This window comes from Maylandia zebra, linkage group LG17 (assembly GCF_041146795.1).
Source record: "Maylandia zebra isolate NMK-2024a linkage group LG17, Mzebra_GT3a, whole genome shotgun sequence".
NCBI lineage: Eukaryota > Metazoa > Chordata > Actinopteri > Cichliformes > Cichlidae > Maylandia > Maylandia zebra.
In genome coordinates, this window is record NC_135183.1 from 13,917,101 (window position 1) to 13,933,444 (window position 16,344).

Below are 16,344 nucleotides of genomic sequence, written 5' to 3' on the forward strand. Positions count from 1 at the left end.
AAAAGTCTAAAAGGTCCCACATACATGTTCACTGTGGCATTTAAGAGCTCTAGTGAACAGTGATTAATGGCATGTTGAATGTTGGGTATTGTATTGTAATCAAGTTTCAGAGAGACAGGCTGATACACATTACACATTGCACAGTGCACTTGTGCACATCTGGAGCACTACACTGTAAAATCTATTTATTGTGAAATTATTGTTTTAATGTCTCTGTGTGAATGTAAATAGACTTCAAATAGAGTTTACATATATTTTATGATCTTGCAGTTCGACTTACAGATTTGTACAACCACCACATTAAATGACCTTCTTATCATAGTAAATAAAAGATAGTTAAAATGTTTAAAATTCCCAAGTTGATGTTTATTCAGTTATATTCAGTTTTGTTTATACAGCACCAAAGCACAACCGACGCCTCAAGGAGCTTTATATTGTAAGGTAGACCCTACAATTATACATACAGTGTACATTCAGCATTTTTTGTATCATACTGTACATACATGTAACTTACTTTTATTCTTATATACTGTAATATTACAAAATGTTGAAAATGAAAAAGAAGTGTTTGTGTACATGTTCCTATTTATTAGCATAGGTTCAGATAAGTCTAGTTACTAATTACTAAGCTAATGCTAATGCCAACACTGATCCAGAACCTCTTTCCTCTAATAAAGAATTTTGATTGATAGGCTGCTTTTACCATGTTAACTGAGTACTGATGTGGTATCACTCTGTCTTTTGACACAATAGGAATTACGCATGTATGTAGACTGCATACTGCATACACAGATATGTACATGTGTATACATTTCAAGTGTGGTCCATGAAAGACATATAACCTTAATCAGCTACTTACCAGGATAGTGCCTTTTCTCATGCGGTATAGCTCGATGTTTCCCAGCAGTTCAGCTGGACTGTAGGTTTGCATCCAAACTCTGTGTAATCCAGTAAGACTGTGATACTGTACCACATGCTTTTGGCTTTTGCTGAGCTATGTGATAAATGTGTTGCTCTGTTGAAAATTGTATAATTAGGAAGTTAATTTTTATTGTAATGAGGGAAAAAAAGCTATGTATGTTGTGTGGACCTTGCAGTTTAGATTGTTTTCATTTACATTGTAGGAATTGGACAATGCCCCCCCCCATTTTACTTTCTGCTTTGGTCTTTGCTTCTACAGGGAGGAGATACATAAGCATACGGCTGGCTTTTAATCAAGCATAGCATTAGTTCACAAAGTGAAGCTCTGCCGCAGGCCCAGTAGATCAGCTGGACTGAGTGTCAGCTCACATCAGCTGATGGCTCAGCTGATATTCGTTTACACGTCCAACTGATAATGAAGAGCAAATTATTTCAACTGTACTTCATTTCATTTTTTTTTTTTAAATAGCACCTATTAACCACAATACTCATCTCAGGGGACTATTGTAGTATATCTTATACTTGCTTGCTGCTTAATGTCGTGTAACAAACAGAGTCATACTACTAAATATAAACATGTAGTAAATGTGCAGAAAGAAATATTATTCTTTTGATGACAATGGACCTCCCTGAAATATTATTAAGTATAATTTTGGTGGTGTCTTTGGCCCTAAATACTAATCCTACAGGAAATGTTGGGTAATGTATAAAAAACTCCATAAAAGAGGGCTGGTGCCACCCTCTGACCCCTCTGGATGTTGCCCTGATTAAATCCTAGAGTGCTCAGTTGTTATATGAACAGCAGTCTTTTAAAAAATAATAATAGTATTTCAAAGATTTACATCTTTGAAATACAAAACAGCATTAACAAACAACATTGAAACAACAAGTTAAAAACATTTATTGTTGATATTTACATGATGTACAAAAAAACCCTTCTAATGTGCACCCCCCCCCCCAAAAAAAAAGAGAGATCAAATAAAAAGGAGCTGATGAGCAGACAGGAGCAGACTCATAGCAGAGATCTTGAAGTTAATTTTACATTCAGCAATCTGAATCTATGATGAGCCCCATAGCAATCAGTACAATAAAACAATTGAAGAGACAGCATATGTCAAAAAAGAAATTCATTAGAAATCAACTTTGTTGTCATGCTATACAAAAAAAACAACCCAGCAGTTTTTATGGCACTGTACCTTTCCTCATGTTTGTGAACATTAACATTCAAAGGAAAAGTATTTAATGGGTCATGATGGGACTTAAACTACAATCTGATAAAGCATTCACAGTTGAAACCCAATATCTGTGTTCTAGCTTATTAATTGCTTCACCCACTCGTCGGAGGGATTTAAAACAAGGACACAGCTCAGATTCCCTTAATGGCATGGAAGCACGACCCTCCCCTGTGATTACGTCTGCTGGTCAAATGAGATCAAAACGTTTTAAAGCGCATGCATCAGCCGATTAGAGTACAGAGGCATTACAGGAGGCTTTATACTTTTAGCAAACACAATCACCATTTACTAAAAATAAAAATATGAAAACAATCACAGCGCAGTTTTTAAATGACAGCTATTTACTTTGAACCACAAAAACTTTTTGCAAGGTACACTAGCAGCTTGTTTCTGTCTTGCACATTTACACTGCAGTTTATTTAGTCACAAAGGTTGATTACACACCTTTCAAACACTTTAACTAACTACTTCATTGTCAAAAACAACAGGTTCCTATAGTAACAGCAACATCTTTGTTTGACATCAACATAGTACTGGCAATATAAGGCTCTAACTTTAATTTTAACATTAAAGGAAATCATAAATATATGGTTTAAAACTGGACTGGTGAGATTGTCAAAATGTTTGTGATGAGCTCAACTGAAGACCCCAAGTGAACCAGAGCAGAGGTGGTGATTGACCAGCCCTTTCCCTGTATGACCCCCCTATGGCTGCTGTTGCATCTGCACTGGTATTGTTTTAGCTCAGACTAAATGCATACATAGCAGATTAGCAGGACAACACAGTTTCTGGTCAGCCCTTCTTTTCTCTCTTTGCTTTTGACTCATCTGAACTCCCAGAAAATGTGAATATTTGCAGGTCCAAAGACGCCTTAAGTTTAGGGGGGAAAATGACACTCTTACAGTTACAAATAGTATCTATGTGAATTTATTGGCTACATTTTAATATCATGTAGAGAATTTCTATGTTTATTAAGAGAACCACTGCCTGTAGTTGTAACCTCTTAACATTAACAAGACTACGCATGAATATATATAACCTAGATGTCTACTTTTTTTTAGTCATACTTTCAAATGAGCCAAAGCATTTAACCTAAACATACATTTGTTTAGGACAATGTTATCTTTACTTTAAAATATCTGTTTAAGTGATTTTAGTCCAAGTCCAAGTTATTATTATTTTTAACTTTTGGGGTTTAATATAAGGCATCTTCTTACCTGTAAATCACCAGAATGATATTTATGGTGTAAATTCAAACAGCCGATATGGAAAACAGCTCAAACTATGATAACATGCTGAACTGAGGAGATGTGGTTTTCTTTTGTTATCGGTCATAAATAATGTGTGACATACTTAGCAAAAATGCATTATGCTAATCAAAGAATTTAATCAGTTTTTGAGTTTTAAAGGTCGTGTCTGTCTTTCATATTTAATAGATAAGAGTTTATCTCCTGTAATGAAGAAAACTGTCTTATTTTTTGCAAATCCCCCAACAACAAATCAAAAAGAAAAATCATTAACCCCTTTCTTTACTGGCTCATGAGAACTTTTTCTCATATTTCTGCCATTAAGCAAAGAAAAAAAAAAAAAAACAGAAAAAAAAACAACAACCCCAAAACGGCCCACTAAATTAACCATTTATTAGTGTGTAGACGTGATGTTGTGCTGCACTGTACAATGGCCGCTATATTTAGAAGCCATTATACTGTAGCACTGCTTTACTGACAACACTAACTGGTCATGTTCTCTGTGTCTCCTTAAACATGCTTTAAGGACTTTGAAGGCCTCCGGGGTTAAAATTAGTGTGAAGCATTGTAAAAGCACTTTGTAAAACCCTTTACTTTGCAGTTTAGTTTTTCAAAAAGAAAAGACAAATCTCCTTTTATTTGAACTCATCAACAGAAGTCAAAATACTTATTTTGTGCTTAAAGGCACTTTAGGAGACACAAAGTAGAGTCAAACATGGGGTTTTAGAGGATAGCTGAGTCAGACCAAAAGGAAAAATCTGCAGTGACATCAGTTGCAATGCAAACTTGAGCATCGCAAACAGATACGGCCGTGCAAATACTCACTGAAGAGCCGATTCATTTGTCTTTGGAATGAGAAAATTACCATCTTGGTATAAGTAACATCCATCTCAGCGTACTTGTCTTTAAGCAGAATGAGCACATACAGCATCAGTAACAAAGAGCTGTTCCAAGCGAGGAGAAAACCTCATTAATCAAAATAATTCAAACAGATTTTTCAAATGGTCCTCTGTAAGGAGAAAAATACAAAGGTTTTAGCCCGAAAAAGAAGTGCTGTGATGTTTCTCATTTAGACCATTATAGTTTTATACAGTTTCCTCGTGCAATAGGCTGTGGAGGAGATACATGTAGTACATTAGCTCCACAGCAGCCTGATAAACACTAATAACCCTAAGAAAAAGAAAAAACAACATCCAAAAAACACTGAATTCTCACAAACAACCCACGTGGACAATAAATGCAGTTTCATGCAAGCAACTGAACTCATGACATTTCAGTCGTGTGCTCATTTTCATTGACATTTTCTGTACTATCGGCTGTTAAAACTACAGACCTGCTGACTACATCAGTGTCCTCTTCTTAGACTTTCTAGAGATTAAAAAAAAGGCCTGTTTGTGGTCGCATTTGCAAACCTTAGCACTGTGGACACATCTGAAGATCAACATGATACATATTTTTAACTTTAATGGCATATTACACAGAAATATGTCCATATAATAATCTAGTAAATACTGATTGGTGAAAATTTTCTGTGACAGAAGTTGTCTTCAACTACCTTTATATTGTTTTAAATCTGTCACAGCTGAGGCTGCGAATGATAATACTAAGCTTACACACAGTCACTGTTTCTGCATCGCGGGTGCTGCAGTCATTGATAGAAAAAAAGAGGATGGCTTTTTCAGTGTTTTATATGCACCGAAACAGAGGAGACAAAGAGGGATTGTTTTGAATGCGAGTATGATGCCAATGAAACTGGCCAGGTTTGCTTTAGAGTCCCTGATTCAGTCATTAACACTGATAAAGAGGCTGAAAAAGAGAAACTTTCCTCCATGTTCAGGGTATTAAATATACAGCTTCTTTTAAAAGATCACTCCTGGTGTTTAGGGTTAGGGACCCACACCAGAATAAACTGGAGTAGCAGCAGCACTTATCCTTAATTTACATGCTCAGATTGGGGCAGGCTTCACTTCCATGTGACACAAATTATTATTAATATTTATTTATTTTATTATTTTTTCAACCTCATCTTTCACACATCTCCACAGTGTGTAACACAATCGTTTTGTTAAAAAATCCAAAGTCCCAGTTGAGATAAGCGTCGGACACGGAGGACAACAGTTTGTACAAGCTAATAGGAAACTAATCTTCATATTTAAATCCAGCGGCGTGTCCCAGTAAAATATTTACATCAGAGTCACCAGTGTTTACTTTCTTCAGTTAAATCACTTTCCATGGCACAGGCGCTAGGAGATTAATTAAGGAATTAAGTGTAAAGTCATCTAAAATGTATCTTGAGAAAAGTGTGAAACCTGAAGACCAAAGTGTCCTCAGACAGACTGGAATGATCAGTGTGATGGGATACATACTGTATTGTAGAGCTATTTGGTCCCTCTGTGTTGCAAAGCAAATACTGCAACACCAGACAATTCTGAACACCAATACAATATATACAGAGAGAGCCGGCACACATGCCTTTTTAGTGGGGTTCCAGAACGGGAGAGTGAACCTACAGGCTGCACCTGAATGTGTCATTCAATTCACCTGTCATGACCTGTTTGGTCATATTTCATTGGATGTGGACTCAGACAAGTGGCTGTTCTGGGTCGCTGGAGGTGAGTTGGGTTTCCATCATGATTTCATCGGGGTACGGGTTGGGGTAGGGATTGAGGAACGGGTTGGTGAGGCTGGTCATTGGGAGGATTGTAGGTTTGGTGGCATCAGGTCCGGAGGCGGCAGTGTCGTCATCAGACTTGGCGTCCCCGAGAGCGCTGCTCAGGTGGCTGGAGTCTCGGCCTGCAGGCTGGACATGCGGATCTGCGAGCTGCTCTTGCTGAGGATGGACAGCTGCGTCCCCCCGTTCACCCCACTGCTCGCCAACGAAGGATGCCGGTGCTTCAGGTCCACAGCAAAGTACCTGTTCACCGTCCAGCTGCGCCATTTCCTCTTGATCTCCGATTGCACCTTGAGGGATATACTTCACAAGGTCATTATTAATGGACCTCGCTGGAAAGAGACAAGCTCAGTGCCTTCAGGCTCTACATTTCTGAGTGGACTGTAAACAGTCATTTTCTTGTACCAGAAAATGCAGTCTCATGGTTTTACATCTACACACAGTTAAATTAGTCATGCATTCTATTCTAAGAAAGTGCTGAGCTCCAAAAAAAAGTTTCTACTAAAGGGATGAAAATGCGAATGTGCCAGACTCCCTTTACCCCTCGTATTTTTTACAACCTGTTAAACTGAAGAAAGTGTATGTAAGACACACAACATCTTTAAAATTATAAGGGCACGCTGAGACAATGTTTTCTGCTGAGGTCAGTGCTCACTTTCACAATTCATAGCTAAGGAAAAGTCTCTTCATGAACTAATTAATAATGATAAAGTTACAATTAAAAAATATTGTTCAGTACAACATTTTTCTACACTGGGTCATAGTGTTGCTGCCACATTAGCTGTTACACTGTGTTGCTACATTATGTTGTAGACTTCATCTATTTATTCTCCTCTAACACACAGTGTTTACCTGCTGTTGGTTTACCATTATGTCATGTCATTTATTTATCAAACTTTATTATTACTGTCCTTTTTTATTTAATACTTTTTAAAATTTATATGTTCCTTTTTTTATCCTTTATTTATGTAGTTTTCAGAACTGCAAAGTGTTTGTGTAAGAGCATTTTGATTGGCATCAAACTCTAGACAGACCATGGTGTGCTGCAGAAAGGTGACATAATTCATTTAAAAAAATAAGAATATTAATAGTAAAAATGTTTTGACTGTAAATGATATTTTTTTCACTTCAAATTGAATTCTTTAAATATTGACTTAATTAGGAAATATCTGGTGGAGACCCCAAAAATAAAGTGCATTTCTGTTCAATGCAGAGATTCATAACTCAAACCTCAGATCTCATGTATAAATATTTGGATTGAGAGATTATGTGCTGTTATAAAGTACTTTAATAACACCAATGTGTTGTGGTGATAGCTTGCTATAAAAAAGACTTACCTCTCCATTCAGGAAGCAGTAGAGGACGGCCACCACAAAGCCCTGAAGAAACACAGAAAGTCAGAGCATGAGACAAAGAGACTAACTCATCTAAAGTGAACACGATGCAGTCAAGAATCCTTCTGCTTGACTTTAACCATTAATGTGGCAGTTTCAGCTCAGGATGGATGGCTGAATATGCAGGGTGAATAAGTCACGCTGCAAGATGCTGCCTTCTAGTGGAGGTTTATAAATGTTGCTAGCAAAATTATGTTCTAAATTTTGACTTTGGATTTGAAAATAAATGTAAAAAAATGTTTAGACCTACTTTGCTCATTTCCAGCTCCAGATTTTAATTCTTTGACACTACTAGATCAGAATTTTGTAACTTAAGACTTCAAATTATTAATTATTATTAATTATCTTACTGGGCCTTGAAGCATCCCCTCAGTTCACCCTCTGTGTGAAACAAGTTGTTTTAGCTTCCTTCTCACTTTCTTTAAGTCAAATTTATTCTGACTGGCTGCCACCCATAAAGAAAAAGTTTGAATAGGGGGTGGGCAGAGGTTCTGTGCTAATATTAAGGATGTTGTCTCCCTATAAATACAGATCATAAACAACAACAACAACAGCTATAAAAACAGATCAAAGAGTAGAAAGAAACTGATGCACTGCCACAATATAGACTGAAAGTTTTTTTCTGAAAATGTAGGCATTATCCTTGCCTACATTAGGCTATGCAGGAGAAATAATTACCTGGAAGGATCCGAGCCCAAGCTCAAATACCAGACGTTCCCTCTTGCTGACATTCTCAGGAGAGAAGGCGAACACAGTGTAGTGGATCCCGAACAGAGGAATCAGCAGCAGAGTGGAGCGTGCCAACCTCCTGTAAAGCAAACGCATGAAACACACTCATCATCATCACCATCACAATGAGAGAGCTGTTCTACCAATGTGTCAGTCCTCATACACAGAAGACTAAATTTACAGTAGGGCATATATGCATGAGGATAAATATGCCATTTCAAGGTTTCAAGGTTTTAAATTCAGTCAGTAACATATCTGTAACTTATATATCTATAACTAAACACTTTCCCCCACAATCAGATCAGCGTGAGCTCTGAAAAAGCTGGCAAATCAGAACTTTAACTTGGAGAATAAATAATAGGGTTCCAGGAATCATGGAGCTTAACCCAAGCTCCCACAAGGCTCCAGCTTCCTCCCACAGTGCAAAGGCATGCATGTTACATTGACTGTAGGCATGAATGTGAGTGTGAATGGTGATAGCCCTGTGATAGACTGCTCAAAGCTCCAGTGCCCCTGAAATGTAAGGATGGACAGCTGGACTACATAGTCATCCATATGTATTCAGATCTATCCACAAATGGGTCTGTGACACTGGGGTTACTATTGTATATAGTGAGGTGACTAAATGTAGTCAAGTAAAAAGTGAAATATGTTCTACAAAAATGGAAAGACAAAGTTAAAGTTTTAAGATGCAGAAATACTGAATTTGTCTCCAAAATACCTCAATTTTTTAAAAGTAAATGCTAATAATAATGTGCTAATAATGTGTTTTCATTAACAGTGAAGCAAACTGCATGACAATTCCAAAACTTATAGATAGGGAGAAACGCTCTCCTTATTGGGTAAAAAGTACTTGTTGTTAATTAATTACACAATGAAACACTTGTTATGTTTTAGCACTGATCACAAAATGGTATAAAATTATGTTAAATACACAAATAAGATATTAAACACATTCAAAACAAAATGCATTTACATCTTAACTCATCTAATAAGAAACTTTATGTTAATGTCAAGTACTTACAGGTAAATACTGGATTCATTTCCACCAATATCTGGAGATTGTAACTTCTGAACCAGGATGATGATGATGCCAATGAACAGCACAAAGTTAACCTGTAGAATAAACCAGTTGTATAAAAGTAATACAAATATACTTGACAAAAGAAAGACTGTGTTTTTGCATCCTGGCTTCTCACCATAATTGAAGCCAGTACAGGTCCTTTTATCACCCACCAGATGGCAGCATGGTCATTCATGTCCCAGCAGCTAAGAGTGCAGATGATAAAATGAAATGTTCAGCACATATGCAACAAAAACATGAGACTCTACTTACAGTGTTATTCATAACTCACCCTATATCATCAAAGTGCAGCCTCAGCACTGCCCAGATGGTCACACACACCGTCGGGGTCCCTGAAACCAACATCACCAAGTAAACAACATGACATTTGGAAATATGAATACAACAACAGCATGGCATGTAAGACATCTCACCCCAGCCTATTATGATGTACCAATAGAAGTATCTTTTCTCAGGGAAGAAGGTCTCCACTAGTAACGTGAAGAGATACAGACCCTCGATGAAGAGCCAGAAGTAGTTAGAAAGAACACAGTAGTGGAAGAATATCATCACCGCTCGACACTCCAGCTTCAAGAAAAGACAGATAAAAGCAACGTGCAAGAGAGTGTCAGCAAAGGTGCCACAAACCATCACCAGCATGAGTACAGCCTGCTTTACTGGCACATGTGCAGCTTGTTTTACTCACAGTGTGTATGAAGCAGTGCTCGCTGTCCTCTTTTGCATACAACACGCCGTCTTTGATGAAGACAGAAATAGCTCTTAAGATGAATGACACAAAGAGGTTCATGTGGATGAAGTTCCTGGTACAGTGCAGCTTCCTGTGTGAAGGAATAAATGTGAACACTCTGGATAAAAATTGATTATTTTGTAACTAATATTTTCTTTTCCCTGATAAACACACACAAGTGCTGTTCTGCAAAACACTGATTCACTGTTAACACATAGACAGGATACCAGTGTTAGAAGCATAAGTACTACTACTTCTGCCACATTAATTAGTGTCCATAGCCACTTGAGGCTGGCTCCAAAAGCATATCAGTCTCCAGAGACTTCCATAGGAAAATGTCCAAAAGGTAATACCAGTAATATGACCAATTTGGGTTTTTCTAAATCTGAAGTTAGGGGCGTGGCCATTTTGACTGTGAACCACTGAACTGGACCTCTCTGCTGTATTTGGAAACATTTTAATGGCATTATCTGATAATTAATATGGACTGCTAAGCAGAACAGACTACTCAAATAGTTTGTGCTTCAGTGTTGGTGAGTGAAATTTCAGTGTTTATTGTAGTGCGATAATAAAGACCTATTGGCAGGTATCTGCGTGTTTAACCTGTGGAGTTTATGGATGCCGTATCTTTTATATACAGTCAAGTCTGTCAGATCCTCACACTAACAATTTGTACCAACTTCATAAACTGAGCATCCACAGGCTGACTCATAAATGGCACAGAAAGATTCCATTACAAAGACGAGGTCCTTAGTACTCTTTACTTCACCTGTCAGTGGTTTTGATCTTGTAGCAGATGCATTTCATCTGGTTTAAAGTCAGTCTTATCTCCTATAAGACGTACAGTATTTCTCACCTGAACCTGCACAGGATGACCATGGCTGTGGTTAGAGAGACCAGAGAGGTGCTGTAGCCCACAGTGTACAGAGCTTTCACTGACACGTAATACATGTCCTACAATGGTGATAGAGACACAGAGCATTTCATGTAGAAAATGTCAAATACAACTGTGCATTAAACACAGTTGCAGATGCTGAGGTGCTGTTTAACTCACAGGGTGGGTGCTGTTTCCTTCCTCGTACAGGCAGGCATCAAGATAGTGGGGAAAGGGCTCCGACCAACCAAACTGAGTGCAATTGCGGCTAACCTTTCCCAATTCTGCAGACACAGAGCCCTTTACTTACTTACAGTAAACACGCCAAACACACCAATGTAATTCTACAGCAGTAGAGCTGTCTGAAATATAAAGATAAATGTATAGAAACAGACCGTAGTCTTCTTCACTCATAAACTGAGAGAAGAGTTCAGGACAGTTGACCTCAACCACCTCCCCGAGCCTGGCAGGCTGCCAACATGTCAGATTGTCCCAAAACCACGGACAATCTGGGGACACGACGGGGAGAAAAGCTCAGTGCTCAAGTCCAAAAAGCCATATGTTCATTTCATATCACTGCTACTATATCAAATTACATTTTGACCAGGTACCTTTTCTTTGTTTCCATCTAATTGGTCTTTGGACTAAATAAATCAATTATCAGACTACTACATGATGATAGTAGTAAAAAATAGTCTTTGCTGTTGCATCTTTTTCTACAACACTTTTATACAGGGATCGGTTTGCATCAGAAATCAAGGAGCAAGTCTCATAGATTTGTAACCTTTTAATTTGTTATTCTGTTTGAGTGTATTTACATGTCACTCTAAATTAGACACAGTTTTAAAGGATAACTGGAAAACAACTGGATATTTTAGCTTTAACTATAACTAATAATTTGTTGTGTAGTTACATTGGTGAGGTATGCCCTAATTTGATGATGTGGTGTGTTTGATGTCAAACATTCCAACGAAAAACACTAAAAAGCTGTGTTGAAAAGCTACCAAATAATTTGTCCCTGGTCAAAAACATATTTTTTTCTTCTGTGTCATAAAATATGATAGTGACAAGCCATCTTTTAGATTTATTGTGGGATTCTGCTGCCATTTTGTCCAGCATATATATATATATATATATATATATATATATATATATATATATATATATATATATATATATATATATATATTAGGGGTGCAACGATATTCGTATCGATATTGAACCGTTCGATACAGTGCTTTCGGTTCGGTACGCATATGTATTGAACAATACAACATTTGTAATTTATTTTATCAACTTTCCTTCTGACGATGCTGTCTGTGTTGAGCGCTCAGTGAATCTGCGTTCGACTACTCCGCCTAGGCTGCACTGTCGAGCGCAGATCCACTGAGCGCTCAACACAGACAGCATAGTCAGAAGGAAGAGCGCAGGGCAAGCTAGCAAGACAGAAGTTAAGCTCTCCTTGCAAGATGGACCTCCCCCACTCTCATTCAGATCTGGCGTTTGGAATTATTTTGGTTTTCATGTGACGTATGACCCTGAAGGTAAGCGAGTCATGGACTAAAGTAAAACAGTATGTTGGATGTGCCACGCAATGCTTAATTACATGGGTGGGAACTAGTGTGTTAGCGCAGTTAGCTCGTTAACGTGTTGGCCGTCTAGCCCCATGCACGGGGCGATCGGCGGTAGCTCGTTAACGGAGATTTGCCGTGTTGTGGCGTTAAGGTCATTTCAACGAGATTAACCTGAAAGCACTAGTGGGAACACAACGAATATGACTGCACATTTACGCCGACATCATCCTAGTGCAAAGACAAAAACAACAAGCATGCTACTAACTTTAGCCGAGTCATTTAGACAGCTGTTAGCACATGATTCTCCTTATGCTGCTGAGAATATAGCCCAGAAGAAGCGGATAGTATAGCTTTTATTTTGGAAAGAGACATTTCTCTGTAATAAACTCTCTTTTCCAAAGATGAGTGATTCCTCAATCAGATACAGGGCTCGCAAAATCACTAGCCCGACGTCCTGGGGCTAGCGATTTTTTCAGTCGGGCTACCAAAATCTATCTCTTCCCTGCCCGTCGGGCTATTGTAGGAAGGAAAAATATATGTCAATGCTTTTGCATTCTTTCAGAAATGTAGCTGGGTAATTATGTCATTGGCATCGGTGAGCCACTGTCAATATGTGACATATTGAAATCGCGTTTGAATTTGCGCTTGTTTTTTGCTTTCACTTTGCAATCGCGCGAACTGTGTATAGAGAGCGACAGCACTGATCTGTGAGTGATGATAATTTGTGCACCAATTCCTCTGACATCGTCTTATTAATCGTTAGCTTACTATGCAAACATGACAAGTGAAATCTCCCGCAGCAAGCTTAAACATGTGAGAGGCTGATCGCGCAGAGAATCGCTGAGCTTATGTGAGTCCGTGTGTAAAAGCAGCAGGATATATATTTTAGTTCTGCTGAGCCAAATAAGACAGGTCAGGGTGAAGAAGTGACAGCCAAAGAAAAGCTTACCACAAAACGGAGAAGTTATGACAAATCAGACTATAAGGCAAAAAGAAAGTGCAGCTTTATGGTTTCATGGACAAAAGAATTTCTGTTGCTGTAATATGACGAGCTAAATAACCAGGGCTGCACATAAGTGGTCCGCAGGTGCGCATTCGCTGTCAAAATAAAAAACACGCACAAGGGTTAGGGTTAAATTTAAAAACTGTACTTTTGAGTTAAAATATATATTTATAATTTTAATAAATGACAAATTAAAAAGGCATGAACATTTTTTTTGTATCGAAAAAATATCGAACCGTGACACCAAAGTATCGAACCGAACCGAACCGTGAATTTTGTGTATCGTTGCACCCCTAATATATATATATATATATATATATATATATATATATATACTGTTCCATGATTTGTCCCATTGCAATTAGGGAAGTTCTACAAAAACAGACTTATTTCAATTAAACTCTCGATTTAAACCCCGCAAAATGTGCTTTTTAAAAAAGGTATTCACAAACTAATGAAGCTCAGTGAGTAAATGTTAAGTAATTGGTCCCCATGTGTTCCACTGCCCCCTCAAAGTGAACAGTGGGCAGTGAACCAACATAAAGAACGGTTCTTTAAACAGAGCAACTGCACAACAACACCCTGGCTTGAATTATAATCAATCAATCAACTCAGCCATTCAACTTCTGCTCCAGATGCTCTCCTTTTAGTGTTAATTTAGTGTTGCATTTTGAATGTCTAAAGCTCACTTAAAACAGACCTTGAGTTAGAAATGGAGAGATGCCTGCAGAAAGCATGTAAAGTGGTACATCAGGTTTAAATTCTGTTTTTAGGACATTGTTGTTAGTGGTTGTTGTGACTGTTTTTTGCAAATAGTACAATGGGCTCTATATTCCATGCTTATATTATCATTAAAGTTTTAATATTAGCACTGGTCTGAAGTTCTGTGGTACTGGTTACATAGTTTGCTTTTGTGTTTTGAAGCCAATTTCATGATGACAACAGCTTCTAGCTCATCTCAGTTCAGTGCAATTGCCATTTCTTTGTGTGTTTCAATTGCCCGAGTGATTTTCTTCTGTGCTGCCCCTCCCTTAGGCCAGTTCTGCCAGAGGTTTCTTCTTCATGGGTGTAACATGTTCCAAAGTAATCTGTTATTTTAATCAGTGAAATACTTGAAATACTGAATTATTTCTATGATTTCTAGTGCCATCACATGCAGCTAATGAAATGAAACATCATCTGGGTAGTGTAGGAAGGGTTGAAAAAATTTATATGGACTAAGTCTACCTAAAGACCAGTTGAATTAACATTTGCTAGAAGGCAGTAGGTTAACAGTCCAGGAATGTCAAAAACATCTTCCTGCCCTAGATTTAACAATACATTCTGCAGACTAGTAGACAGACAGCACAGACCATTAGGAAATGGGGGGTGAATCAGGATCTAACAACGTAGTCTAAGCACTGCTTTAATCAGTGAGCTTTCCTGTCAGAGATTATTAAACCTGCAGTTGTAAAAAATTGGTGCACATATACATTAATGATATGGTTATATATGTGTGTCTGTTAAACCGACTCTTTGTATTTGACAGTGAATTTGTCCCAAAAAGTGAACATGTTTTGTTTCTCAAATTCAACTACTGCTGAAATGTTTGTAATATGCCAAGAAACCATGATATTACAATTTAAAATCTATACACGCAAACACCAAAAACAACTGCTAGACTCCCACAACCCACATGAAAAAGATATATATAAATCTTATAAAGTTTGTCTTGTGTGAAACTTGTATGAAAAGCATACAAGAGTGAAAACAGATACAAGAACCCTTGAAAAATTATATAAATTAAACTTGTATGTTTTGGATACTTACTAAAACAACATATGAAAGTAATGAGAAAGTGGCCACTTTAATGAGTGAATCATATAAGTTTTTACTATTTCTTTTCCATATGGGAATGGTTGTACAATAGTTGGAAAGTATTTAAGTAGCTAATGTTAGTTTACTCTGTAAGATTATCTAAATTCTAGCACCACAAAAAAGTTTTTAACAACACATAACAAATGTTTTTTTATTAAAGGTCTGTGGAGACAAAATAAAAGGCAAGGCTGGATATATATGACAAAGGGTTGTTGAATATGGAACAGTTCGCCGTTAGTTTCTGACAGTGAGAGTTAAGTCAGAAACTAAGGTCACAAAGGAGAACTGACACAAGTTGCCCATAGTTTTAATATTCCCTTCATTCATCATCTAATCAGCCAGAGAGACAGCTGTCACTCACCGATCAACTTTCATTTTCAGAATCATCATCACAAGACACTAACAACTAAAGCACGTGCCCTTGCTCCAAAAATACAGTCTTCCTGTGGCCTCATTAGTTATCCGATGCTTCAAATCAAGCACAGAGGCTATGAACTGTGAGGTTCGTTTTTTAAAAAACATTTTCCAAGGATCAGGTGAGTCATCTACAGTTTGTGGAGTTATCACCAGCTCATTAGCACGAAGAATCCAAAGATGCTTCTGTTTTAATACAAGTTTATCATGAAGGCAACAAAGACTCACCAAATTCTTGATTGTTGGAATCCAAGGCCATCATTTCCATGCATTTCTCCTGCTCCATCTTGATCACACAGTTAGAGGGGACCTGTTGGCTTGAAATCTAGAAGACAATACACACCCACACAGGGACACACACACATACAGAGAGTGTGTGTGTGAGTGAGAGAGAGAGAGTCAAGCAGCTAAAGAGCACATAGAAAAGATTCAAAGGCAAAGTGCTTGGTTGCTTCATTAGCCACTCATGTGCTTCAATCTACTGTGGGAGAGGTCTAAGTCCTGGGATCTGTCTGAAATCCCAACCAATTAAACTAATCATTTCAGAGCTGCTGGCTCTCTCTCCATTCTAACTGACCCACAGGACGACATTATTCCAATGAAAACAAGTCAGG

General features: G+C 37.8%; 1 protein-coding gene across 4 annotated transcripts in view; it reads right to left on the minus strand.

Annotated features, from left to right (window-relative positions):
* Positions 1-1,806: 1,806 nt before the first annotated feature.
* Positions 1,807-16,344, minus strand: part of adcyap1r1b (adenylate cyclase activating polypeptide 1b (pituitary) receptor type I) — a 38,976-nt gene continuing 24,438 nt past the window's right edge. For 3 of the 4 annotated variants that reach the window (XM_004572323.6, XM_004572324.6, XM_076875771.1), the window contains 12 exons: positions 15,959-16,055; positions 11,278-11,391; positions 11,063-11,166; positions 10,865-10,962; positions 9,967-10,099; positions 9,695-9,848; positions 9,553-9,613; positions 9,397-9,466; positions 9,222-9,313; positions 8,147-8,276; positions 7,412-7,453; positions 1,807-6,377 (listed from right to left, as the gene is read on the minus strand). In XM_004572323.6, coding sequence (XP_004572380.1) covers positions 5,985-6,377; positions 7,412-7,453; positions 8,147-8,276; positions 9,222-9,313; positions 9,397-9,466; positions 9,553-9,613; positions 9,695-9,848; positions 9,967-10,099; positions 10,865-10,962; positions 11,063-11,166; positions 11,278-11,391; positions 15,959-16,055 — 1,488 coding nt within the window. In that variant the 3' untranslated portion in view covers positions 1,807-5,984. The remainder of the gene's footprint in view (positions 6,378-7,411; positions 7,454-8,146; positions 8,277-9,221; positions 9,314-9,396; positions 9,467-9,552; positions 9,614-9,694; positions 9,849-9,966; positions 10,100-10,864; positions 10,963-11,062; positions 11,167-11,277; positions 11,392-15,958; positions 16,056-16,344) is intronic. The other variant, XM_004572325.6, reaches the window with a different exon arrangement.